Source organism: Pimephales promelas, chromosome 12 (genome assembly GCF_988280905.1).
Source record: "Pimephales promelas chromosome 12, fPimPro1.hap1.1, whole genome shotgun sequence".
NCBI classification, from domain to species: domain Eukaryota; kingdom Metazoa; phylum Chordata; class Actinopteri; order Cypriniformes; family Leuciscidae; genus Pimephales; species Pimephales promelas.
Window position 1 is genome coordinate 18,485,296 of NC_142780.1, and position 27,510 is coordinate 18,512,805.

Below are 27,510 nucleotides of genomic sequence, written 5' to 3' on the forward strand. Positions count from 1 at the left end.
TTTGAACATATGCTGAGCTGTGTTTCCCCGTGTTTGTTGTCAAACTTAAAAATTAGTTGTTTTTTTTTATAGATCAGATAGCATTTTAAGCTGTTATATGGTGATGTTACAATGTGCCCATGTTACAATGCACCCCACCTATGGGGCATGTTGTCACATTTCACTTCCATTCTTTCAGGATAAATCAAGAAACAAGTATACACTCTATTAATAAAACAAAACCACATAATTGTACTAGACATGTGGGAAATTAATGTGGGAAAAATAAATAGGCCTGCTCTAAACCCTAAGTAGGTTTACACAAACTGAGAAAGTCGTTGTGCCCCGCTCTCCCCTATGCAAGGTTACAAAACTTAAAGTCCAATCCAAAGGGAGATATTTTAACAGAATCCCCTTTTTAAGACCTATAGGCTCGCATGGATTACAATGCAATTTTTCTGGATCTTATGAAGTCATAATCCTCATCCATTTAAATAATCTCTGTCCAGAATATGCAAAAAAGGGGACAGGACCTGGTTGAGCTGCATTAGCTGGCATTAGAGAAGACATTGTTGTCACTATGTCAAAGAGACACTGTTTCAGAGCCGGCCCGAGCCAAAGCAGAATTTGATTTGGAGGCCCACAATGCTGTGCTTTTTGTGCATGATATTTGTGACGATTATTATCACAAATATCATGCAATAATGATCCATTATAAATTATTACAGTGAGGTTATGGATACTGATGATGACACCACACTTCCCAGATCCCTTTTAGTTTTTTTTGTTGTTTTTTTTTCAATTAAATATGGCTGGAATTAAGCCCAATGATTAAAAATATTGGGTAAACAGCAATTTCTCACTTCATAAACAACAGGTGGCAGCAGTGGGTAATTTGTCCTTGTAGGTCTGCAGCTCTGAACTAGTTGCAGTGTGGAGACCTGAGACGTGAAAGCCTATTCAAAGCAATGAAAGTCTAGGTGTCAAAGATGTTCATCCAGGAAACGATTTTTAGTGAAACATGTTTTGCTTGTGGCCACAATTTCATCAGTAGTTCAGAAATGTCATCAGAAAGTAACTTGACTGCATACTGCATATAACCTAGTTGACTGTTATTTATAAAATTTCACAATGATCACAAGGCACAATGCTAAAATTTTATGCCAAAACAATTATTTGTGTACCCATCGTCCACATTTCATGGGGACTGTTATATTATAATGACTAATGATTATTATCAAGCATGCTGTAAAACTATCAAAGACAGTTTGTTTTACAGGAACATGGTATAACCACAGAGTTGGTTAATAACCACACACTTTTTGACTACAGAGTTGTTCTTCTGTATTTACTGTATGTTTCGTATCAAGAAAAGTTACACATTTAAAATCTGTAAATGAATTTAGAAATAAAGAGTTATGTCATATCAATGCGGTTCAGAGTTACAGGCAAGAAAGGAAATGATTTTACATATTTCTCAAGGGGGAAAAGAAGAGGAAGAAACAAATGTCAAGTCAGTGCACATGCATGTAATTTTAACTGATATTAAAGAATTAGAGGAACTTTCACAAAATGTTAATATATTAATGTGAAATTACCTTCGTAATTTATTTTGCCATTTCTTTTTGAGTATGACATGAGAACAAGACTCATGTAAAAAAAGTTTTAACTTTAGTTTATTACTGAAATAGCATTATGCATGAATAAGGCATACAATATATACCTTCTATATTGTTCAGAATTCATCCAAGATACTTTTTAGGTCACTCGTCAACATAAAACACACAATCAAAGTTAAAGTTTAACTTGTTACATCTGCCTTAATAAATCATATCAGTTGTGGTTGTTATCACACCATGAGGGGGAAATAAAGTATGTGACCTTAGGAATATACTGAAAAACATAAACAAAAGGTAGAATGAGCAAGAAATAAACTCTTTATTTAAAGCAAATTAACTTCCACTGTCAAATGTCATTGAAGTTTACATAAATTATAAATAACAAACATTAGTTATAGCACATTCTTTGGTAAAGATGATGAACAAGTTAAGCAATCAGAAAATAAAACTGCCATAGAAATACCAGCTATATATATATATATATATATATATATATATATATATATATATATATATATATATATATATATATATATATATATATATATATTTTACCAAAGCTCATACTGTTTATGACAAGAATAAAATTCCTCCTCATTTCTTTTCCCTGTGTGACATTGTGTTCAGGTCTAAAGGTGAATTTAGTTTCGAAGCCTCTGTTTGAATAACCCACTATCACAGATCTTTTATTTTCCCAGTGCAAGATAGAAAGAATGAGGATGTATCTGATGGTTTCCGAGAAACTGTTAGGAGTGTTAGCTAAAGATTAGCCAATATGTATACAACATTTAGAGGAACAATGTGAATAGATGAATTTAGAAATAAAGAGTTATGTCATATCAATGCGGTTCAGAGTTACAGGCAAGAAAGGAAATGATTTTACATATTTCTCAAGGGGGAAAAGAAGAGGAAGAAACAAATGTCAAGTCAGTGCACATGCATGTAATTTTAACTTTTTACATAAGAGTAATTTTTACATAAGAGTAATAATCTACATAAGCAGAACACAGTCCTCTGTTATGAAAATTTCTCGCAGTTTCCGTTTGAATGATCTGGAACATTATCAAGTGTGAGTCACAAGTTATAATTTAATTTGCGACAAGGTTTATGTATGTTAATAGACGGACCCTTTTTCATCTGAATCCACAGCTTCTTGTTTGACTGGAACTGTCATCTCTGAGCTGGAAAGGGTTGTAACAAAATAGGACATTGTATAAGCTGATATTTGACAACGACGAAAGGCCATGTTTTATGTGTTCAGTCATTTATTTCAGTTCAATTGAATAAAAATAAATACATGAGTGTGCAAAATTTAAACAGATATACATGCTTTCTCTATAACGTTGCACCCCACGTATCCTGTTACAATTCACTCCTGTAGATAGTATGTTGTAATGTAATTTTGTATGTGACATTATTTTTCACAATAGAGAGATTTCATAACAAGTTGTACATTTCGAAAACAATATCAATTCATATCAGATATGTTTGGGAACATTGTTTCAAAATTTAAGATGAATAGCCCTGAACAACAGATGTTGAAGCAAAAAGTGTTACCACCCTCCCCTCCCCTCTCTCTCCTATCATTATTATTAAAATAGAACAATTACACAGCCTGACAGGTCAACTTGCATTCAAAACTATCATAAAAATTGTATATTTAAATTACACAACAACGATCAGCAAAATAAAGCTAAATTCAAGAAACAAAACAGTGTGGTAAATGTGCAATATTTGGAAGACTCAGTGCAGTAGATTTCAGTGTCTTCACTTCCTCACCTGCGCAGAGGAGGGTTTGATACCTGAAGGGAGACGTTGCACAAGCATATGATAAAAGAAAGCAAACAAATGACCATATTGTTTTACTGCATGGCTGCAGGACAGAATAAATGGCACTTATTTTATGATGCATTGCAGTTATATTGCAGCTAAAGTACACATATGGTGTTCTACAGCGGGATGGGCTACATTTATTATTTGAAACTACTCACCTGACTTCCATAGGGAGGTGGAGGAGCCTTTGACTTGGCTCCAGGATTTACTTCTGCATACTCTGTACTAGGCTCACTACTACTCCCCAGAATCACTCTCTCTCCACCAGCCTTCTGAAAATGGCTTATGTCTGCATAGTTCAATTCCTACAAATAGTCAATTATTTTTGTTAAATTACAAAGTCATACACAATGATGGTGTCAATTTAGGTGAAACAAATGTGGAAAAAATTGCTGATTTGTAAATGCTGAAAAACAAGTGTCACTTTTAAACAGTGAAAATGATCATGATAATCAAAATTACTGAATATAAGCCAATAACTAAAGTTCACAGCGGTCATTTCTAAAAGCTTAAAGTTCTTTTGAACTGACTTTTAAAATACACTCATCCTTCCTGCTATAAAAGCCATACACTCTTTAATTACCTATATGAGATAAAAGAGTCAAGAGACAGAAGAGGCAGAACAACTGAATATCAGTTACTACACCACTAAAAAACACACCTTTAAGTGTTTGTAATGTGCCATTTCACCTCAGATTTAAATTTTTAAATCAGGTATACAACGAATAAAATGTAAAAATGGCTGTGATGAGGAGAAAACTAAATTTGAAAGTCACTCACAGGCTCTTGTCTGCTTTGTGCTGCAGGTGCTGTTTAAAGAAAGAAACATTCAATAAGTTTCATACTGAGAGAAATGTTGTGAATCATCTGTAAGATGAATAGATCATCTGAAATCTGTTTTGGGATGGACAGTATCATCGTCAATATGGCTATAATTGGTGAAGTCAGTAGTGTTGCTTCAATCAGAACTTGTGTTGAAATTATGAATAAATAAACCTACCTCCACTTGCCCGTCCATTTTTGTGAAGGGTTAGATTTGGTCTGTAGTGTAAAGACAAACATATTTTGTTACAAGAAGTTGTTTATTTTTACTACATTTTTGCCTCACAAATAAGCAGCTTATTACAGTTCTTATACTGAAATTCTTTAATTATCAGATAAATACAGGCCCGGATTCAGAATTAAATCACTGAGGGTGCTTCTGCAGCGTTTTGAAGCGGCCCAGTGCAAGATTTACTGCTAACAACTCAAGGCAGTTGATCTGGCAGATCTGAAGCTGCATGCCCATTGTACATGGCCTCCCAGCCGGTGGCAGAGGCATCCGTGGAGATCATAGAATGTCTGGACACTTGTTCTAGGGAAACACCTACCCGTGGGAACGAAGGGCCCGACGACAAGCTAAGAGTTTGGTGACAGTGCGTGGATCACTTGGATCCGGTGTTCTGACGATTCATGCTACCCACCGGCACAAGCCGCTCTGCCTCAACTATCTCGGCTCGACTCGACCGTGGAGCCAGAGTTGGAGCGGCCTCATTATGAAGCAATCCGAGTGGTGTTACCGCGACTGCAGATGCCATATGCCCCAGGAGCCAAGGTAGATGAGGATATGAACACAATGCTTGCACATGGGAGCAATGGCCACCTCCGCGACTTTTTGAAAAGACAGGGCGACAGGGCCAATCCGCCCCGAAGGGTAAGACTTTGTGCTGATATGCCCGTCCCTTGAACACAGAGCGAAGAAACTGTCTGTGTCGATTGCTGCAAACCAATCTTGGGGACGGATACACTTGAAAATGCATTTCTGCATAAGCATCTTGAACGGCAGCTTGTGAAGGGACCAGTTCAGGACACGCAGGTCCAAGATAGGTCGTAATCCACCACCTTTATGGGGTACAATGAAGTACGGGCTAAAAAAGTCAGTCTTCATATTGGGTGGAGGGCTCAATTGCGTCCTTCGCCAGTACCACTGCAATCTCTGCCTGGTAAAGGCAGGGGATGCTGGGCGAACTTAATTGCATATCTGAGTCTGATGGTATGGATGAGCCAGCAAGACGGGCTGGGAAGCGCTAGCCAGGCTCTGTGCAGACACACTAAAATGTCAGAAACTGTTCTCCCTTTAATGTTAAAACAGAGTCAGTCAAAGACAGAGAGCCTCAGGAAGAAGTGGCAACATGTAGAATGGTTAGTTGATGAATTTATGTTGCTGATGTGAAGTTAACTATCTTCAATTAGGAAATACTGTCATGGTAATCGATATATCACTCGTATAGGAACTGTTGTGAGATGCACACAGAGTGACTTTCTTTTGCATGTGAAAAGATGGATGTTAAAGTTTGAGCTGACTCACAAATGTACTCTTATACAACAACTTTTCATCTTCTCAACATGGACTGTGTTCCTGGGGTGGAGTTCATGTACATTTTAGAGTTGGTGATGTCACTAACCTGGGAGGACAGCCCATTCTCACCCCCAAGGCGTCACTTAACTGACGCCTTGGGAAGCATTTGGACATGCTTCAATATCTGACGCTTTAGGCGCCCTTTAGCGTCAGTTATACGACGCCCTAGGATCGCGTGTACCCTACCCCCACCCCACACCTAAACCTAACCGCGTCCTCTAACTGTAGGATCGCGTCATGTAAGTGACGCTAAAGGGCACCTAAAACGTCAAATATTGAAGCATGGTCAAAGGTGACGCCTTGGGGTGAGAATGCGTTGGGGAGGAATGTCGTGTAGTCCCTTCCAGCCTTTTGTTGTAGTGCTTTTTTAAAAAGTAAATATCTTCCTTTGCTTTAAACTTTGAGCATTGTAACTTTGATAATGTTGTTTATGCTCAAACAGCAACATTTCACACTAACTAAAGTTGGAAAAGAGAAATCATTCTTTACCACCCCTTTAACTAAGGGTGCTCTCTTACGTTTAATTGAGGGTGCTTAGCACCTACTAGCACCCATATACAACCAGACCTACATAGATAATGACATATTTTAGGGAAAGTCAATGTTATTGCACATAATTCAGAAACAGATTGTTTTACTCACATTTTCTTGGTTTTTGTTAAATAGACAATAAGACCAAAAATGCCTGCAACAACCACTAATACTCCAATGACAATCCCAACTATCGCTCCTGTTGTTAGTCCCCCTCCTCCACCACCACCTACTAAGATAAAGATAAACAACAGATCATGTACTGCACACAATACTTACTGTAATACACCTGTACCAAGATTGTGATTAAAAAACTAAACTAAAAATTAAGCATGCCTTATGAAGGTATATGAAATGCATTGTCTAATGTCTTTCTAATGGGTGCATTTTATTTATTTTATGTAGCAGATTCCTATGCAGATAATTGTATCCTTAGAAACTTAAAGCAATACAAAATTTCATAAAAGTACCTATTATTATTTTTTAAACATTTACAAAAATATATAACATGCCTTAATAGGTAAATTAAGATCAAAGCATTGGTTCTCAAAATGCAACAAAACATTTTTTGGTTAGTTTTAGGTTTTTACCTTTAACTAGTAAAGCATGTCTTTTTGAGGTTAAGCTTCTCTTTGTGACATTATTCGAGGCAGTGCATTCGTAATCTCCACTGTGTGTGAAGTTAGTGTCAGCTATGGTGAAAGTGTCTGTGGTCACATTGGTGTCTGTTCCATTAAACCTCCAGCTGAACGAGGCAAAAGGTGTAGAATTTGCAGAGCAAGACAGAGACACACGGACCCCTAAATCCACCACATTCAGACCGTTAATAGAAACATTTTCTGGTCCATCTAGAACAAACACAAGAGACTCACTGTTAGAGGAACACACAGTACTGAAGTATGTATATTTTATCAGGTTTGATCTTAAATCATCTTGATGTTTAAATGTTTAACACTCACAGTTGATGATTAGAGGGAGTTTTGCCGTTTCAGAGCTGACAGGATTTCTATAAGTACACTGATATTCCCCATTGTCTGATTTCTGCACTGGACTGATGGACACTGATGTGTTATCAGGTGAGAAGATGATGCGGTTGCTAGGAGACAGAGGACTGTTATCTTTAATCCACTCCACAGAGGTGATGTTGCCAGTTCCCTCAGAGGTGATGTTAGCAGATGAGTCGCCCTCTATTAATAATTCTTTTGGACCAATAAGCCTGACATTAGATACTTTTTCTGTGTAAATGAGAGAGAAAGAACAAATATACTATAATAGACATTTGTAAAAATAGCAAAAGAGTTTGTGCTTTTGCGTTGTTCATATTTCCATACATTACTGGTTCCTATAAATATTAGTCAGTTGCATAACAAACATGAATAATGTTTCCATCCCATTCACTACACCGACATCTTTGCATGTAGAATCTTTGAAAATTATTATTATTATTACAATTTACAGTTAAAAGTGCACTCCTACCTAGTATTGTTATGCAGTCTGAATAGTTTTTGTTTATGACTGCAAATAACCGTGATATGGCAGCACCAACTATATACAAAAGTACACCCTTTAATAGTTTACTAATGTTAACAGGTGTTTAGTCTTTAAATGTTTGTTTATATTAACCTATGATGAATGTTAATTTTTGGGTGTTTTTCCTTTGTCATTAAGTTTTTCACATCTCAAATATTGTACTACTTTGTATTTAGAATTCATACTGTTAGAATTCATGTGTTCATGTTGTATTGCAAAATATTTTTGCTGCTATTGGGGTGGGATATAGATAAAGTTAGGAACAGGTTTGGTGAGGTTTAAGGGCAGGTTAAAGGGATAGTTCACCCAAAAATTAAACTTTTGTCAGTAATTACTTAGCATCATGTAGTTGCAACCCCATAAAACTGTCGTTCATCTTCAGGACACAAATTAAGATATTTTTGATGAAATCTAAGAGCTGTCTCACTCCTTCATAGGCTGCTAGGTAATTGCATTCTGCCGGCCCAGAAAAGTTAGTAAATACATTGTTAAAATAGTCCAAGAGTCTATAAAGACTCAACCTTAAGTTTATCAAGCTGCAGGAATACTTCTTGTGTGAAAATAACTCAAAAAAAACATATTTGAAGGAGAGATGAAAAGAGACTGAAGCAGCATATGAAGAAGTGAGACAGCCTTTAGATTTAATCAAAAATATTTTTATTTGTGTTCCGAAGATGAACAAATGTCTTACTGGGTTGAAACACCAGGGTGAGTAATTACTGACAAAATTTTGGGGTATTAAGGTGTCGGGGAGTGGTCGGTATAGTATAAATAAACACATGCAGGTATTTTAATAAATATAGCCTGTGTACAAAGTAAAAACATTAATGTACAGACTGAGTGGATTGTGTCAAATGATTAGCTTAAATGTTAGTCATTAAAGACATTATTAAGTGGGACCAGAGCACATTATTGGGAGCACCCATTCTGCATGTCTGATTTTACTGTCTTAAGCCTGGGACACAGGTGATTTTCAAATCGTAACCATTTTTAAAACTTTGGGAGACCACAGTCCACAAACAAAAGGTAGTTTCAACTGATTTTGAGCATTATCCTCCGAATGCACACACAAGATTCGTCCGGACCGCGAGACCACAACCGTGATTGTAGTAAACATCACGGAGACTTGCGAGATCAGATAAAACGTGACCTAAGAAGAAAAACAAATTAGGAGAATTTGGGATCGTCCAGGCTTCGAAGCAACCAGTTAAATAATCGTAATGACACCACACAATTGAGGATTTTTTTTTAGACAAAGTCGTTTGCGAGAAGCCTTGAATCGGTTTTCGCCACCCCCGGTGTTACGGATCAACTCGGGATCATGGGGACGCGCGCGTGCACGCAGACAGTTTTACCTGGATTTCCAGCAGATGTTAAACGGTGACAGATTCGTCACAGCTATTTTTTCACTGAGCAGATTTTCAAAGCTTTCCATTTTATTGTTAAATGTTTGCATCATATTTTGTCTCTGTTGTTTACTCTGCGCTGCTCCGCTGTATGTTTCAGACGCCTTTAAGGGAAGTTTTAAAGTGCTTTAATTTCGCGACACACAGACCACGCCCCATTATTTTTTTTACATTCATTTCAATAAAATTTGTATCTGATGACAACTGTATTAAATACATTATACTATTGACATTGTGTATTTGCAGTGCGTGTGTATTGGCAGATTATTGTTATGATGCCAATTTGTGGCTTAATTTAAATTGAGCAGCAATACTGCTGTGGTTAAAGGGACATCTCAAGCATTTATTTATTTATGAATTTTAATGTTGCTGAGGAATGAGTTCAAACATAAAGCATACAGTACACTCCATAAATGTTCATAAAGAGTGGTGAAAATGGATAAGCCATAGCTTATGGATCCAGTTATTTACCCATAGCATTTATATAGCGGAATGTTCAACAAACATATTCATTATAACAGACGAAAGCAACAAAAGAAAGAAAAAAATAGGCAATTGTGCATGCATGCAGGACAGCTGTTTTTTGCCATCTGTGAAGGTCTGACCACACCGTTTCACCTTCTGAACTTTCAATCTAAGGAAGGATGAACAAACTATAGAATAAGTTAGAATAGTTATATGCTAATGAAGAACAGTTACTTGTTTTGCAATGTGTATACATTTTTCTTACCCATTGGCCAGTTTGGCCTTAATACCTGCTCTCCATCTAATGTAATCATTACATTATATATTAGAAAATAAATGTCACAGTTGTATTATAGTAAGAGCAATTTAACACACAACCACCTTCACTGAGAAATTTTCACATCTCTTCTGTGTGTTCCTTTGTTGAGCAGCTGCCAAATAATGGTTATCCTACAAAGTTTTTGATTTGTGTAACTTTAATTGCATCAATTTGTTGTGGTAGTCTATGGCCTAACAACAATGACACCATGCAGTAACAATAATGACTAATTTAGCTATAGACCTTTTTTTTAATCTGTTCCTGAAAAATAGCAGATGACAACAATGAATGCACATGATGGGATTAATAACAAGTAAAGAGAATATGTTCAAGGATTAGTTAACTTTCAAAAAATGTTTTTGCTGATAATTTACTCACCCCCATGTCATCCATGATGTCTATGTCTTTCTTCAGTCGAAAAGAAATTAAGATTTTTGAGGAAAACATTCCTGAGTGAGTAAATTATCAGCAAGAAATTGTTCGAACGTGAACTAATCCTTTAATGAATTTCATGGTACCAGTCAAATGAAGAGCACTGGCATAATTTATATTACATAAAAAGTTGCCCAAACACATTATATTTTATTTATAAAACTCATAGACCATTCTGTAATATTTCTTTTGTTAAAGATGTCAGCAAATAAGTAAACAATTAAAGCATTTCCTATTGTTTTAGAGAGGGTCATGCTATTCATGTGAGGTGACAAATGATTAAGAGGTTAGTGATGTAGGTGAAAATTAGATATAGAATATCAGGCCTATATATTTGTAATAAGTCATCATCACAATATCGTATGTTCTGCTTGTTTCAGTAATACACTCTTGTGTTTTTCACAGGACTTTAATCACTAAAGACAAAGTGTTCTCTAAATGCCCAATACAAGACATTAGATAGGCTACACAACATTCAAGTTTATGCTACTGAGCATAATGTACAATGTTTGAGCAACTTATATTGAATTTCAAGGTACACATTTGAAAGTCTCATAAGTTCTTGCTTTGCCTGGGAATTGAACCCATGACTCTGATGTTGCAAGCACTCCATTGTTTGAGCTACATGAATGAATTCAATGGTTTGATCACTTGGTTGATCAAATGATTATATGCTTATACAAATATGCAGTAGTAAATACAGAATTGTTCTGAAAAAAAAAACAGAAATTATTTTTTATTTATGAATCTTTTGAAAATGTTACATTAAATTAATGAGATTAAGATTAAGATTAACTTCATGATATCGGATAATACGGACGCGTCAGAGCTGGTTGTTCAAAAAAGAGATCTAAATATCATCAGAGTAAGCTGATAAGATAAAAAATAATTGATCCATTATAAAATTAGGCTATATATGCAGATCAAAAAATGCAACTTGTTGAAAAAATGTAAATGACTTTGCAATTTATGTTTCTTTTAGGTAGCCTACTTTAACTTAATCTACATCTGTTGTAATTTGTGATTAGAACTCATGACAACACAAGTGCACTGACAATTCTGTTCATCCAATGAAAGCGAATGACCCTTGTTAACATGGGCGTGGTTTCTGAGCTTGACACTAAAGTATGTTAAACTTCTTTGAAAATGCAAAGGAATATCATACACTGCAAAAACAAAGCGCTTTATTTGCATACCGTGTATACAACTGGTGAAATATTCGTTTTTGGGTCATTCCTGGTATGCGGTGACTTTTCCTGTCCCAATGATTTATATACTCATATTTTCTCTAAAATGAGTCACATTTTTATAATAAATGGCTTAAATGGTAGATTCAAGTATTCTTTACAATTTAAACAGAGATAATAGACATTAAAAATACTATTTTGTATTTTACACCATTTTAATTGATGTATGCATTAAATTATATCATGTCCTCAGTGCACAGTAATCAACTTCTGCAAAAAATATAAACCATTAAATGACAAAAACCTCAAAATATTTTTTAATTATGTTATAGACTAGGCTAAATTCCATCTAAACATACATATAAATCATGTGAATCATAAATCATAGGTCTTTTTCTTAAAATTTTCTTAAATTACTGCGTCCCTGAAGTCATCTTCCACCCTGTTAGTATGTACTTTTTTGCCTTCCAAATCCGACTGCAATTTCATTGAGTCCATTTTCAGGAAGTGATTTAATTTCTTTTACCTGCTGGAATTCAACTGTACAAACTGAGGTAAGCTTTAACTCTCACTCCTAATTTTTATTTTATTTTTTGAGATGTTATCCTGCTTGTCCCACCCTTAAAGTTCCACCCCCGGCTTTGTTATGAAGTCTGTTTGTCCTATCAAAAAAATTTCTATCTATCTATCTATCTATCTATCTATCTATCTATCTATCTATCTATCTATCTATCTATCTATCTATCTATCTATCTATCTATCTATCTATCTATCTATCTATCTATCTATCTATATTTCCTCAGTATCAAAGATTGTTATATAAAGGTTATTTATAGTATGCCATCCTATGCTGAGATGGTTCTTTCCATTAGAGTTTAAAGTTCTTTTCCCCTGCCTTTTTGCTTTTATTTTTATTTTGTTTGTTAATCTAGTAAGTTGATGTAGCCAAAACACCACAAAGGGCATCACTGTCCATTACTGTTCCTTCTGATGAATTTTGTATTTGTTTGTTTATCTAGTTAATTCAAATGAATTATATCATCTTTTAATCAAATATAAATAAATAAAAATATAATAATTTATTATGTCTGTCTTCTCTAATTTGTAAATATTTCTCTAGCCATCTGAAGAGAGAATTGTTTTGTTTTGCCCCCATGATCGATTATGATGAGGAACCACATAGATATTTTTTGTGTCCCTCCTCCAAAGGGAATTTGGATTTTTTTTTTTTATTGTTTTTTGAAACAATACGTTATACAGTAGATGCAGTTCCAAACATTATCAATGGCAAACCATGCAGGACAATGACAAAAGGCTCATCCACTGAACCTGTTAACCCTGTGTTCCACCCTGTTATACTCCGTTCCACCCTGTTATGCTCCTTTCCACCCTGTTAGACAAGTCATTTTAAATAATAATTTGACAGCAACATTACATTTTTGGCATTCTTTTGTCTTATTTTGTGAGGTGAGAAGCACTAACAGCATATACACTCACCGGCCACTTTATTAGGTACACCTGTCCAACTGCTCGTTAACACTTAATTTCTAAGCAGCCAATCACATGGCGGCAACTCAGTGCATTTAGGCATGTAGACATGGTCAAGACAATCTCCTGCAGTTCAAACCGAGCATCAGTATGGGGAAGAAAGGTGATTTGAGTGACTTTGAACGTGGCATGATTGTTGGTGCCAGAAGGGCTGGTCTGAGTATTTCAGAAACTGCTAATCTACTGGGATTTTCACGCACAACCATCTCTAGGGTTTACAGAGAATGGTCCGAAAAAGAAAAAACATCCAGTGAGCGGCAGTTCTGTGGGCGGAAATGCCTTGTTGATGCCAGAGGTCAGAGGAGAATGGCCAGACTGGTTCGAGCTGATAGAAGGGCAACAGTGACTCAAATAACCACCCGTTACAACCAAGGTGGGCAGAAGAGCATCTCTGAACGCACAGTACGTCGAACTTTGAGGCAGATGGGCTACAGCAGCAGAAGACCACACCGGGTGCCACTCCTTTTAGCTAAGAACAGGAAACTGAGGCTACAATTTGCACAAGCTCATCGAAATTGGACAATAGAAGATTGGAAAAACGTTGCCTGGTCTGATGAGTCTCGATTTCTGCTGCGACATTCGGATGGTAGGGTCAGAATTTGGCGTCTACAACATGAAATAAACGGTCAACGGTATCAACGGTTCAGGCTGGTGGTGGTGGTGTCATGGTGTGGGGAATATTTTCTTGGCACTCTTTGGGCCCCTTGGTACCAATTGAGCATCGTTGCAATGCCACAGCCTACCTGAGTATAGTTGCTGACCATGTCCATCCCTTTATGACCACAATGTACCCAACTTCTGATGGCTACTTTCAGCAGGATAATGCGCCATGTCATAAAGCTGGAATCATCTCAGACTGGTTTCTTGAACATGACAATGAGTTCGCTGTACTCAAATGGCCTCCACAGTCACCAGATCTCAATCCAATAGAGCATCTTTGGGATGTGGTGGAACGGGAGATTCGCATCATGGATGTGCAGCCGACAAATCTGCGGCAACTGTGTGATGCCATCATGTCAATATGGACCAAACTCCATGAGGAATGCTGGAATCTATGCCACGAAGAATTGAGGCAGTTCTGAAGGCAAAAGGGGGTCCAACCCGTTACTAGCATGGGGTACCTAATAAAGTGGCCGGTGAGTGTATATGTTTTGAGCCAATTTTTATTGTTATTTACCATCCTATTTGCAAAGATGGGCACAAAAAGTACCAGTTTTTAATAATCTCTTCATCAAAAATTGTTTTGCTTGTTTCAAGAAGAAAAAAATCTAAGATGGCATAAGGGACATATACTATCCAAGAAAAGCTCATTATTGTTTAACATTTACATTATTAACATGTTGTGATAACTATGTATATATCCCTAACAGGGTGGAATATTTTCATGGACATGTCTGAACAATCTAACCATAATTATTATTTTCAGAGTCCCTGAGCTTGACCAATATGTATTCCTTATAGTTAAACATGTCAATATTTTAGAATGCTAAAAACATGAAAATCATGTCCTTTTTTTTCCAACACTTATGAAGCCAAAATGTCACCGCATACCAGGAATGACCCTTTTATCGGTGAAAAATAGGGCACGAATCTGTCGCTGTTAACATCTGCTGGAAATCCAGGTAAAACTGTCTGCGTGCACGCGCGCGTTCCCAGTTGACATGTTTCCTAGTTGATCCGTAACACCTGTTCCTCGGCACCCATCCAAGGGCGTAGATTACGCGGGGGACGCGGGGGACGTGTCCCCCCCACATTTTATAAAATGTAAATTTGTCCCCCGCACTTTTTTTTCATAGGGGAAGTGTTCACGACATGTTGAGGTTTTCGCAAGGTAATGTGTATTTATAGATACAGATGTAAAATTCAAAGAGAAAAGATCGTCTATCTACTGTATCTACACGTGACTTTCACGTTGCCATGGTAATCAGTGACTCGCGCTCGTGCATCACCACACGCCCGTGCTCGCACCCGCACTGAATCCATCGTCGAAGGTCGAAATGAACGCCAAAACACGCCAAACGCCAAAACACTTCACACTTTTTCGCAAAAAGTCAAGAACTGTAAGTTGTAATGTGGTATCCGAATTTGGTTGCTCATTGTCATTGATGAATAACTTTGCCTAATTTTCTGCCATTATCCAACTTATTTTCTTGAATCATGCAGCGTTGCACTTGACTTGTAACATGTGTACATGATGTTTACCATATAATAAGGTAACACTTTACAAGTAGATTAAAAAAGTTTGTAGACAAATGTTAAGTTTTCTTTAAAAAGCCTAACCAGAAAGTTTGAAGAAGTTTTAAAAGCATGAAGTTTGAATGTTTTCAATATGAATGACAGTTTTGGTTAAGTAAAACAGATAGACAGACAGACAGACAGGTAGACAGACAGACAGACAGATAGACAGATAGACAGATAGATAGATAGATAGATAGATAGATAGATAGATAGATAGATAGATAGATAGATAGTTAACTAATGAAACCTTATTGTAAAGTGTTACCATTCAATATAAATGCAGTATGCAATTGTATGCATTAATGTTCGGTCTTAATTTATAGGGTTCAATAATATTATTGCACTAATTTAATGTTTTTTTTCTTCTTCTGTGTTGTCAAGATTGATCAAGAAACAGGGAGCCTAGGGTTTCTTTAAAAAGCCTAACCAGAAAGTTTGAAGAAGTTTTAAAAGCATGAAGTTTGAATGTTTTCAATATGAGAGACAGTTTTGGTTAAGTAAAATAGATAGATAGATAGATAGATAGATAGATAGATAGATAGATAGATAGATAGATAGTTAACTAATGAAACCTTATTGTAAAGTGTTTCCATTCAATATAAATGCAGTATGCAATTGTAAAAAAAAGGTATAATGCTTGACATTTTGTCCCCCTCACTTTTGAAATGATTGCTACGCCCCTGCACCCACCCTTAGGCCTTCAAGCGGGCTCTTCAAGTGTGGGACCCATAGACATAATATGGTGGGACCAGCCTAACAGCAATTCATTGCGAATAAAAGCAGGCAGTTGCATATCTGAAATAATTACTGTTTTAAAACCCTTATTTGTAATGTTACCTGTTACACTGTTAGCCATTGTTCTAATGGCATTAAAACATTGGTTTACTGTGTCAATTAATTTTTGTTTTTAAATCTTTCACATATTAGACTATTAAACACCTCATTATTTTAATATTTTTGCCCTATACATAATTTATGATCAAACGCTGAACCAAGTTTTAGCAAAACACTCACCGAACACTTGTAGTGAAGTTTCTCCTGAAAGTATATCTCCAGCATTAGTAAATAATCTGAGTCCGTATTTTCCAGAATCACCCAGTGTCAGATTCTGCAGCTCCAGAGATTGAGTGTTAATGTCAAACTCGACTCTGCCTTTATATGCATCGTATATTGTAGTTACTCCAGATTCTGCTGTAATAATAAGTTTTGCTGTAAAAGACCATTCGATTCTACGAATGGACGTGGAGGAGGGTGGGTCATCAGGGGCGAGCTTCACGCTTTTTCCCACTTCTCCATTAGCCGGAGCAGACAACTGCAGAACTTGACCTAAATGTTGTCCTATTAATATAAGATTGTGTTAGTTGCAAAATTAATTGCTAAAATAGCATTAAACATCATTTTAAATTCTAAAAAGTCTCACCAAAACAACAAAACATCCACAACTTCCAGTATAAACGATGAGAAACCATCATGATTGAGCTCTCATCTGGCAGGAGCTGCAGCTCATATCATCTGAACTATTGAAATCAGTTTTCAGTTAATGATAAACGGCAGTGCAGAATACTCACTGCGCCACCTGGCGTTGGATTAACACAGTCATGTCTATTTGATCATGGATATTATCTCTCCAATGGGTTATAGGTCGAAAGTTGAATGAACGAGAGCTTATGTCCTTTTGATTTCTTACAGGTTGAGTTGTTGTTGTTGACATGTGTTAGTACCACCTTTTTATACTTGCTATTAGGATATGATTGGATAAGTGAGAATGTAATAGTACATGACGTGTACGATTGAGTCTTCCTGATAGAACTTGCGCTGGCTTCATTTCCTCCAAGGTTAAAGAGGGCCTAAGCTCACTATTATCAGGACAGACTACCAAAACAAGCTGATAAAACACTCCCTCCTCAGAAAGTAGTACAGATAATGTTCACAATCTAATCTAAAATCTAATCTAAAATTTGTTTTGATAACTATATTTATATCCAAAACAGTGTGCCTTTTGTCTGCTTTGATCAAGACAGTAATCTACATTTAAACATTACGTTCCTTATGTGAAAATATACCAGTGGATTTGGTTGGTTTTGCAACTGGAAATCTGAGTTTTCCTTCCCGGTACGTATGTTTGTCCATCCCCAGCAATCTGTGTCAGGCTCTGGTGAACTTGGTGGAACTACAAAATACAGAACTTTAGAATATGGTGAAGTAATGATGATTAAAATTGATGTTTTCATTTCATCAGGTATTTAGTATTAAAACATGGCACATTTGGGATATTGGCTACCAAATAATGATTATATAAAAACCCAAACCTGATATTTACAATTACTTAAGTGATTCAGGTCAACTTACCTTCTTGAAGTTTTGTAGTGTAGAGCACACAAAAAACACATGTATTTGTTTTTGGCTAATTGAAACAATCTAAAAGGTCATTACAGGCAATATTGAAAAATCAGTAATCACTAAACTACATTTACTCCTAAATGTTAATTTCCCATGTAGGCCAATGTGGATGGAATGCTTTGCTTCATTTTCAGAGACTTTTCTTGATGAGAAGCCAACACTTGTTACCCATGGGAACTATAGTTGACGCAACTCACACACTAAATCCCTACAACCTGATATTCGCTAGAGCTATTCAAGTTTAGTCGAGCTTCACTCATATTTTTTAAAGAATTACATTTTCACACACAGTTCACATACAAAAACAGTCAGTACTTGAAGCTTCTCACCTGTCCAGTAGAAACAATGCAACCTTGGCGTCTGATTTAAAAATGTTCAATTCTTTGAGTTCTTTCCACCGTTCAAGAGCCTTCCCCATTATTACATTGGGGCCACACATTATTTAGTCAGCCACTGATTGTGCAAGTTCTCCGACTTAGAATGATGAATGAGGTCTGTAATGTTCATCATAGGTACACTAAATATGAGAGAAAAAAACAATCCAGGAAATCACATTGGAGGATTTTTAAAGAATTTATTTGTAAATTTGTTGGAATATAAGTATTTTGTCAATAACAAAAGTTCAACTCGATACTTTGTAACATAAACTTTGTTGGCAATGACAGAGGTCAAACGTTTCCTGTAAGTCTTCACCAGGTTTGCACACACTGTAGCTGTCATTTTTTCCCATTCCTCCATGCAGATCTCCTCTACAGCAGTGATGTTTCGGGGCTGCAACACAGACTTTCAGCTCCCTCCACAAATTTTCTATGGGGTTGAGGTCTGGAGACTGGCTAGGCACTCCAAAACCTTGAAATGCTTTTTACGGAGCCACTCCTTCGCTGGCCGGGCGGTGTGTTTGGGATCATTGTCATACTGGAAGATCCAGCCACGTTTCTTCTTCAAGGCTCTCACTGATGGAAGGAGGTTTTGGCTTAAAATCTCACAATACATGGCCCTGTTCATTCTTCCCTCAATACGGATCAGTTTTCCTGTCCCCTTTGCAGAAAAGCAGCCCCAAAGCATAATGTTTCTTCCCCCATGCTTCACTGTAGGTATGGTGTTCTTGGGATGCAACTCTGCATTCCTCCAAACACGACGAGTTGAGTTTTTACCAAAAAGTTCTGGCTTCATCTGACCACATGATATTCACCCAATCCCCTTCTGGATCATCCATTTGCTCTCTGGCAAACTTCAGATGGGCCTGGACATGTACTGGCTTAAGCAGGGGGACACGCCTGGCACTGCAGGATTTGAGTTCCTCTCTGTGTAGTGTGTTACTTATGGTAGCCTTTGTTACTTTGGTCCCAGCTCTCTGCAAGTCATTCATCAGGTCCCTCCGTGTAGTTCTGGGATTTTTGCTCACCGTTCTCATGATCCTTTAGACCCCACGGGATGAGATCTTGCGTGGAGACCCAGATCGAGGGAGATTATCAGGGGTCTTGTATGTTTTCCATTTTCTTACAATTGCTCCCACAGTTGATTTTTTCACACCAAGCTGCTTGCCTATTGTAGATTCACTCTTCCCAGCCTGGTGCAGGTCTACAATTTTCTTCCTGGTGTCCTTCGACAGCTCTTTGGTCTTGGCCATGGTTGAGTTTGGAGTGTGACTGTTTGAGGCTGTGGACAGGCATCTTTTATACAGATAACGGGTTGAAACAGGTGCCAATAATACAGGTAATGAGTGGAGGACAGAAGAGCTTCTTTAAGAAGTTACAGGTCTGTGACAGCCAGAAATCTTGCTGGTTTGTTATTGAACAAATACTTATTTCCCACCATAATTTACAAATAAATTCTTACAAAATCCTACAATGTGATTTCCTGGATATTGTTTTCTCATTTTGTCTCTCATAGTTGAAAGATGAAAAGTAGGAGAACTTGCACAATCAGTGACTGACTAAATACTTTTTGTCCCACTGTATGCAGTGTTTAAGCGGTTGATGGAAAATAAGCCAATGCGCATTCTAAAAGTCTAAATTCGAATCTACTATTTTTTCACGGTATTGTAAAGTGCCCGCGATAACAATATCGTGCATATTCATTACCGCAATTTATCGCATTACCGACACATGTCTATCTCCAATGCCTCCCTTCGGGTGGGCAGGGGCTCTGCAGCATTCCCAATAGGAAAGTCCTATTTCGTTGTCCAGTCCTTCCCGAAGGTGCAGCAAGCATGGTGACGGGACGAGACGTCTCCGTTCCCTCCTCAGGGAACAAAGGATACCATACGTAACCGAGACGATCCCTTTCGTTCGGAAACTACGTCTTGTACTGTCGCCATGCTTGCTGTACCTTCGCAGAGGACTGGACACTGTCTGGCTCCTCAGCATAAAACATGAGTGTGCACTCACTTCCGCTTTATACCCGCAATGGCAGGCAGGGCACGGAATGCAAGTCCTGCATGCCAATATTCATTGGGTCGTTTTAATTCACTCGAAGGCAATTGGTCTCCCTAGCGTGCATGATCCCAATTTGTTGGAAACTTCTCCGACAAGATGTCTCCGTTCCCTCCGTAAGGGATACCATACATAACCGAGACATTTCTGGTACACCACATCCTTTTGACTTTATTCTCAATTTTATTTTCATATTGATATCATTATCATGCTATGAATTTATTCTTGTAATTTTACATTTATTCTCAAAATATTACGACTTTAATCTTGTATATTATATTAGCCTTATATTATATTTGAAGTGGAAAACTTCATGCAAGTGGTACTTATTTATATCACCTCAACAACTGCATTAAATTGTTTTAAACACACACATAAAAGTGTAAAAGAAGTGGTAAAAGTTGACATTTGGCAGTTTTTGGTTCCTGCAGTTTATTCAGAATTCATCCGTGATGAAAATCACTCATCCTCATGGAAAAAAAAAACAACTAGTTAAAGTTTAACACTCTTTATCTGCCTTGATCAACTCTTATCATATCATATGCACGTCAGTGCATTTGCAACAAGAAGAAAACATATATACAGTACTGTATGTGGCCTTATAAATATTCAAGAGCTGAAAACCATAACCAGAAGGTGTAATGAACAAGACAAACTCTTTATTTTGAGCAAAGAAAATGAAAATAACAGGACAGTATGTATATTGGATTCTTTGAAAAAGATAATGAACAATACATTTATTTAGCCAAACCCCTTATTTATGACCATGTCACTTCCTCATGTCTTTCCCCTGTATGACTTTGTGCTCGGGTCTAAAGGTGAATACTCAACAATGAAACCACTGTTTTTAATCACCCACTATCACAGTTCTTGTATTTTCCCAGTCCAAGAAAGAAAGAATGCGGATGTGTCTGATGATTTCTGATAAACTGTTCAGTGAATGTGATCAGCCAGAGTAATTATAAATAAACAAACAAGATGGGAAACATGTAGGACTATGTAAAGAAAGATTCTGTGTGTTTTCATAGATTTAATGTAGACCTGCATTTTGAAAGAAAGAAAGAAATGTTTCAGTCTTTATTTCTATATTATGCTGTACAATAGGACTTAAATTATTAACCTTGTCTGAGGTGAAGGAGCCCTTAGCCTGTTTTTGAAACTCAATGCTTTACATTTTCATACTCATTTTCTTCATAACTGAAATTCTCATACACAGTAGATTCACTCCTCTTCACAGGAACTGCTCCATCTCTTCTTGTCTTCTGGATATCAATGATTTCTTCATAACTTGGTTCCTACAAAAAGTTAATTGTTAACTATTTAAGTTAATTGATAAAAAGTTAACATCAGACACATGATGATGTCTCTTGAGGTAATTTTTTTTAGTTGACATTTAAATCATGAAACAGAAAGTCCACTATAAATCAGTGATAATGCTATCATAATTGAATTTTTGTTAACATCTATAGTTTAATTGCAATCATTGGCATGTTTTTGTGCAGTAGCCTAATATGTGAAAGATTAAAGTCCACTTGAGGTGACAGTAAAAATACACACATCGTTCCTGCTATAAAAGCCATAAACTCTTTAATTACCTCTATGAGTCAAAAGACTCCAGAGACAGAATAGGCACAACACCTGAATATCATTACTACTATTGAAAAACCAGCCTGGTCTCATTGCGAAAAACACCTAAACTGTAAGTGTTTGTAACATGTCACATTTACAATTTGTAATATGTGAATTTCACACCAGATTTACAGTTTTAAAATGAAAAGAATGGCTGTGATGAGAAGAAAAAACTGAAAGTCACTCACAGGCTCTTGTCTGCTTTGTGCTGGAGCTGCTGCTAAAAGAAAAACATTCAATAAGTTTGATACTGAGAGAAATGTGTTCTGAATCATCTGTAATATGAATAGATCATCTGAAATCTGTTATGGGATGATCAGGATCAGCGCTGTTTCAATTAAACCATACTCATGTCAGTATTACGAAGAAACATACCTCCACTTGATTTTCCTTTTTGTTCTTTGTTTAACATTGGGCTGTAGAGTTAAGACAAATAAATTCTTTAAAATCTTTACCACTTTTCTCTCTCACAAACATTTTTTAATTTAAAATACAGCAAAAAAAATAAATAAAAATAATAATAATGTTAGGGAAATTTACTGTAATCGGATAATTCATACACTCTTGAGTTTGATATTTCATGAGAATGATATTTTTTAATCATGGAGATTTTAAAAGGTTAAATGTGGATCTAGACCTGTTGGAAGCTGATACAAGATGGGATTTGTACACTCATTATTAATGGTTACAATGTATATAATATGTCAAATTGAGGCTGTGATTACAAATTAAACCAGGATGCGCCATATTACTCACATTTTCTTAGTTTTTGTTAAATAGACAATCAGACCACAAATGCCTGAAACTGCCAATAAAACTCCAATGACAATCCCAACTATCGCTCCTGCTGTCAGTCCCCCTCCTCCACCACCACCACCGACTATAGAAAAGTTACAATAAACAACAGAGAACTAAAGACATATACTGCACACAATAATAATTGCAATACGCTTTAAATACACAGTGTAAAAAATAATAATAATAAGACAACACAAGGCAATTACGAGCAAAAGAGACGTACATACAAAACGATGACAACAGAAAGCTCCATAAACAAATTAAATTAAGGTCAAAATACTGGTTACCAAAAGTTGAAAAAACATTTAGAGTTAGTTATAACACTTACTTTTAACTAGTAAAGCATGACTTTGTGAGTTGCTTCTCTTTGTGACATTATTCGAGGCAGTGCATTCGTAATCTCCACTGTGTGTGAAGTCAGTCTCAGCTATGGTGAAAGTGTCTGTGGTCACATTGGTGTCTGTTCCATTAAACCTCCAGCTGAATGAGGCTAAAGGTGTAGAATTTGCAGAGCAAGACAGAGACACACTGACCCCTAAATCCACCACATCCAGACCGTTTATAGAAACATCTTCTGGTCCATCTAGAACAAACACAAGCACTGAAGTATGTCTACTTTATCAGGTTTGATCTTAAATCATCTTGATGTTTAAATGTTTAACACTCACAGTTGATGATTAGAGGGAGTTTTGCCGTTTCAGAGCTGACAGGATTTCTATAAGTACACTGATATTCCCCATTGTCTGATTTCTGCACTGGACTGATGGACACTGATCTGTTATCAGATGAGAAGATGATGCGGTTGCTAGGAGACAGAGGACTGTTATCTTTAATCCACTCCACAGAGGTGATGTTGCCAGTTCCCATAGAGGTGATGTTAGCAGATGAGTCGCCCTCTATTAATAATTCTTTTGGACCAATAAGCCTGACATTAGATACTTTTTCTGTGTAAACGAGAGAAAGAACAAATCCACACACTGGATCTAAAATAGTCTTTCACATTTAGGGCCCAAATCTTTTGTAATAACAGCAAAAAAGCTTGTCATTTTCTCATGGCAGAAAGTTGCTAAAATTAAGACTACAACAACCACAAAGATGTGAGTACAAGTCTGATGAATGTAACAACAATTGTAGCTCTTTTTTAACAACTGGCTAGCAAAGTATAGCTTTTTTTAAAATAATTTTCGGGTAAATAGGCTATATTATGGACAAGGCCAATGGGGCCATCAGGGGTCTCTGACTTCAGGGGCCAGGGAGGCCCTATATCTCAAATCTGCATGTCTAGGGCTGTACAGAAGTCATAGATATGTTTATTTATATTTGAATAATCGCACCACATTGATAAACGCACATTTATTAGAGATAAACCAGTTTGTTTTGACACTAACTGAAGGAAAGCAGCAATTTGTGTTAAATGTAAATCAATTCCCATTAAATATCGAGATGGTTTACTTCAGTGTGTATTTACATGGCCTCATTTTGTTATGCATACATTTATGTTTAATGAATTTTCATAGAAAATACTGAAATGTCAGGGCCTGGGACATAGCATAAAAAATTGTAAAAGTTTATTATATTGGTAAAACCTTTCCAAGACAATTTGCAGTTTAGTTTTATGTTAAGGGCAGTGTTGGGTAAATTACTGTAAAAAAGTAATGAATTACTAGCAACCAATTACTAATTATCAGTGTAGTTAGTTTACTGTACTAATTACTCTCTCTCTAAAAAATATTGCATTAATTATTACTAATTACTTTCTAAATCCAATATCAAACTCGACCAGTTGAACAATAAGCACATACATGACACTGCTCTATTAATTCTTTAAATAAATAATATAAAATTGCATAAATTATTCTTGAACTTTGACCAATACTTTGGGACAATGTTACATTTAAAACATACATTTTTATCATTAGACATTCAATTTTGATGTCACAATTGTTTTACAGTAAAGTGAAAAAGAAAGGACACCCTTCTGAATGTTATGGTTGTGCGCGTATCAGGACTTAAAAATCATCTGGTCCTTGGCAGGTCTTAAAATTATATAAATACAACCTCAGAGGACACCCTAGCGATTGAAAGATTTTAATAAAATTGTTTTTGAATTAATAATATTTTCAGCTCAGAAAAAATTAAATATACATAATGTAGTTATTTTAATACATTTAAAATTGTTATATTGAAAATAAATCAATAAATCGAATCAATTTATTTTATAATGCCTCACCAAATCTCATTTGCATAATAAACTGTCACATGACAAATCTGCATTTGGCTGGATAATAGCCTATGGTATATTCTGCTTGCCTGAAGAAATGAAAAGTTTTTAGAAATGATTAAAAATTGTTTTATATAGTGGACTCAAATTAATTAATTTCACAGGATTAATACTGTTAGTTTTAAATTTTAAATAGTTCAAATTTAGTTTCTCAAAATGAAATGTGTTCACTTGCATGGTATTATTCCAATAAAGATTACAGACAGAGAACTGCAAATTAACAATAAAATACTGACAGCAGGGGTTGACGGGTTGTCAGTAGTTTTCTGTTAATTTAATGTAAACGATTTAGAGGATATTATTTTTATAAATACTGAACCAGGTTTTAGCAAAACACTCACCGAACACTTGAAGTGAAGTTTCTCCTGTAAGTATATCTCCAGCATTAGTAAATAATCTGAGTCTGTATTTTCCAGAATCACCCAGTGTCAGATTCTGCAGCTCCAGAGATTGAGTGTTGATGTCAAACTTGACTCTGCCTTTATATGCATCGTATATTGTAGTTACTCCAGATTCTGCTGTAATAATAATATTTGTTGTAAAAGACCATTCAGTTCTACGAATGGACGTGGAGGAGGGTGGGTTATCAGGGGCGAGCTTCACGCTTTTTCCCACTTCTCCATTAGCCGGATCAGAAAACTGCAGAACTTGGCATAAATATTGTCCTAAAAAAGAAAAATCTAATTTTAAATGTTTTTACATTTTGCAATTAAATTACTTAACTACTTTCACTAATCCAAGTGAAAGTAGTCTAGTGGTAACAAAAAAGAACAGCTTCAGTAATTGGCAAACATTGACTAAGTGGTTATTTTACACAGAAATTTAACACACATCATAATTTATTTTCTAAAAAGTCTCACCAAAACAAAACAGCATCCACAGCGTCCAGTATAAACGATAATAAACCATCATGATCGAGCTCTCATCCGTCAAGAGCTGCAGCTCATATCATCTGAACTATTTACATTGGTTTTCAGTTAATGATAAACCACGGAATTTTTTTTTCTCCACGAGTGAAAAAAAATGCAGCTACTAGGAAATATGCCTGTGCATAAAATTTCTGCAGCTGTTTTAAAAGGTCTTTATCTATAAAAATGGTCAGGGCAGTAGATTTTACTGTTTTAACTTCCCTTTAGCCTATGTCTTTGAACAGTTTGACGGTTGTTGTTTTTTTAGATGGAGTGGTGTTAACATGAGGTTCCCATCACTTTAGAAATGAAAGCTGATGGACTTACATATGTATTTATCCAGTAGGGCCTAACACTTTACAATACGAGTGCACTAATACATTAATTCACATTTTAATAATGCACAGATAATCATGATCAGCATGGGGGTGAGTAACTCATGAAGAACTAAACCATTAATTAATTATTACTGCATCAGCAACTAATAAAGAGTCTATTTAAGATTAATAGATTAAGTAGCCTAATACATGCATTACTATTAATTAAACATGTCATCATGTTTTAATTCCTTAATAACATATTAACTAATAGTGTAAATTAATGTGTCGATTACCACAATTAATCAAAACTATGGACACAACTTCCAGTTGTCTGCTTTAATTAATAATTAGCTAATGATTTGCAAATGTATTATTATGACTTTACTTGACTCATAATTAATGCATATTAGTGTACTCGTATTGTAAAGTGTTGCCATTTATACATTTCTTGTACCACTGTGTTTGGTAAGTCAATACTGTATTCACTGATTAGTTTTTGTTTAGAATTTTATAGAAATAGAATTATATGATATGCTGAAAATGTTTGTTATTGTTGATTATATTTTGCTCTTAAAGGGTTAGTTCACCCGAAAATGAAAATTAAGTCATTAATTACTCACCCCCATGCTGCACCAACCCCGTAAGACCTTCGTTCATCTTCGGAACACAAATGAAGATATTTTGGTAACACTTTATTTTACGACCCGCAAACAACTGTGTAAGTACACCGAAATTACGGTGTACGTTTCTGTAATTATAGTGTACTTCCGTGTAAGTATAAGGGAACAATATTTTAAAGGAACACTCTGACTTTTTGGGACTTTAGCCTATTCACCTTATGCCCCAGAGTTAGATAAGTCCATACATACCTTTTTCATCTCCGTGCGTGCTATAAGTCTGTTTGACGCACCCACCGCTAGCCTAGCTTAGCACAAAGACTGGATGTGAATGGTTGCAGCTTTCATACTAATCCAAATGAGTGACAAAATAATGCAAACGTTTTCCTATTTACATGTTGTGGTTTGTATAGTCACAGACTGTACAAATATCAAGGCCATGTGAGACACAGACATCTTTTAACCGTATAAATACTATATTTTCTGAAGGCGAGGCACTGCTACTTGGGCAGAGTGATAACCATCACCTGACACCCACCGTGACGAGGAGCAGAGAGTTCGCTCAGTGTTGGAGTAAAGAGTCAGCAATTACTAATGTTAGATAGAAAAGCATAGTTTATCATGGGTGTTTGCTTTA

The 27,510-nt window shown here is 36.1% G+C and overlaps 2 protein-coding genes across 5 annotated transcripts; both read right to left on the bottom strand.

Moving 5' to 3' along the window:
- Window positions 1-2,841: 2,841 nt before the first annotated feature.
- LOC120494945 (cell adhesion molecule CEACAM6) lies at window positions 2,842-17,013 on the bottom strand. The gene is made up of 9 exons (XM_089117611.1): window positions 16,906-17,013; window positions 16,500-16,823; window positions 7,320-7,595; window positions 6,951-7,208; window positions 6,472-6,592; window positions 4,432-4,472; window positions 4,212-4,240; window positions 3,590-3,736; window positions 2,842-3,400 (listed from the first exon to the last, which is right to left on the bottom strand). The coding sequence occupies exons 1-9, from the start codon at window positions 16,955-16,957 to the stop codon at window positions 3,374-3,376; spliced, it is 1,275 nt and encodes a 424-aa protein (XP_088973737.1). The 5' UTR covers window positions 16,958-17,013; the 3' UTR covers window positions 2,842-3,373.
- Window positions 17,014-20,959: 3,946 nt separating this feature from the next.
- LOC120488480 (cell adhesion molecule CEACAM8) lies at window positions 20,960-26,072 on the bottom strand. Of its 4 annotated transcripts, none has more exons than XM_039685219.2 (8): window positions 25,889-26,072; window positions 25,370-25,693; window positions 23,416-23,724; window positions 23,076-23,330; window positions 22,706-22,829; window positions 22,325-22,365; window positions 22,138-22,166; window positions 20,960-21,615 (listed from the first exon to the last, which is right to left on the bottom strand). In XM_039685219.2, exons 1-8 carry the CDS (start codon window positions 25,938-25,940, stop codon window positions 21,481-21,483), a joined length of 1,269 nt encoding a protein of 422 aa, XP_039541153.2. In that variant the 5' UTR covers window positions 25,941-26,072; the 3' UTR covers window positions 20,960-21,480. The 4 variants fall into 4 exon arrangements, with proteins under 4 accessions (XP_039541153.2, XP_039541152.2, XP_088973738.1 ...); XM_039685218.2 differs by having other exon boundaries at window positions 22,138-22,169; XM_089117612.1 differs by having other exon boundaries at window positions 23,416-23,691; window positions 25,889-26,016.
- Between the last annotated feature and the right edge of the window lie 1,438 nt (window positions 26,073-27,510).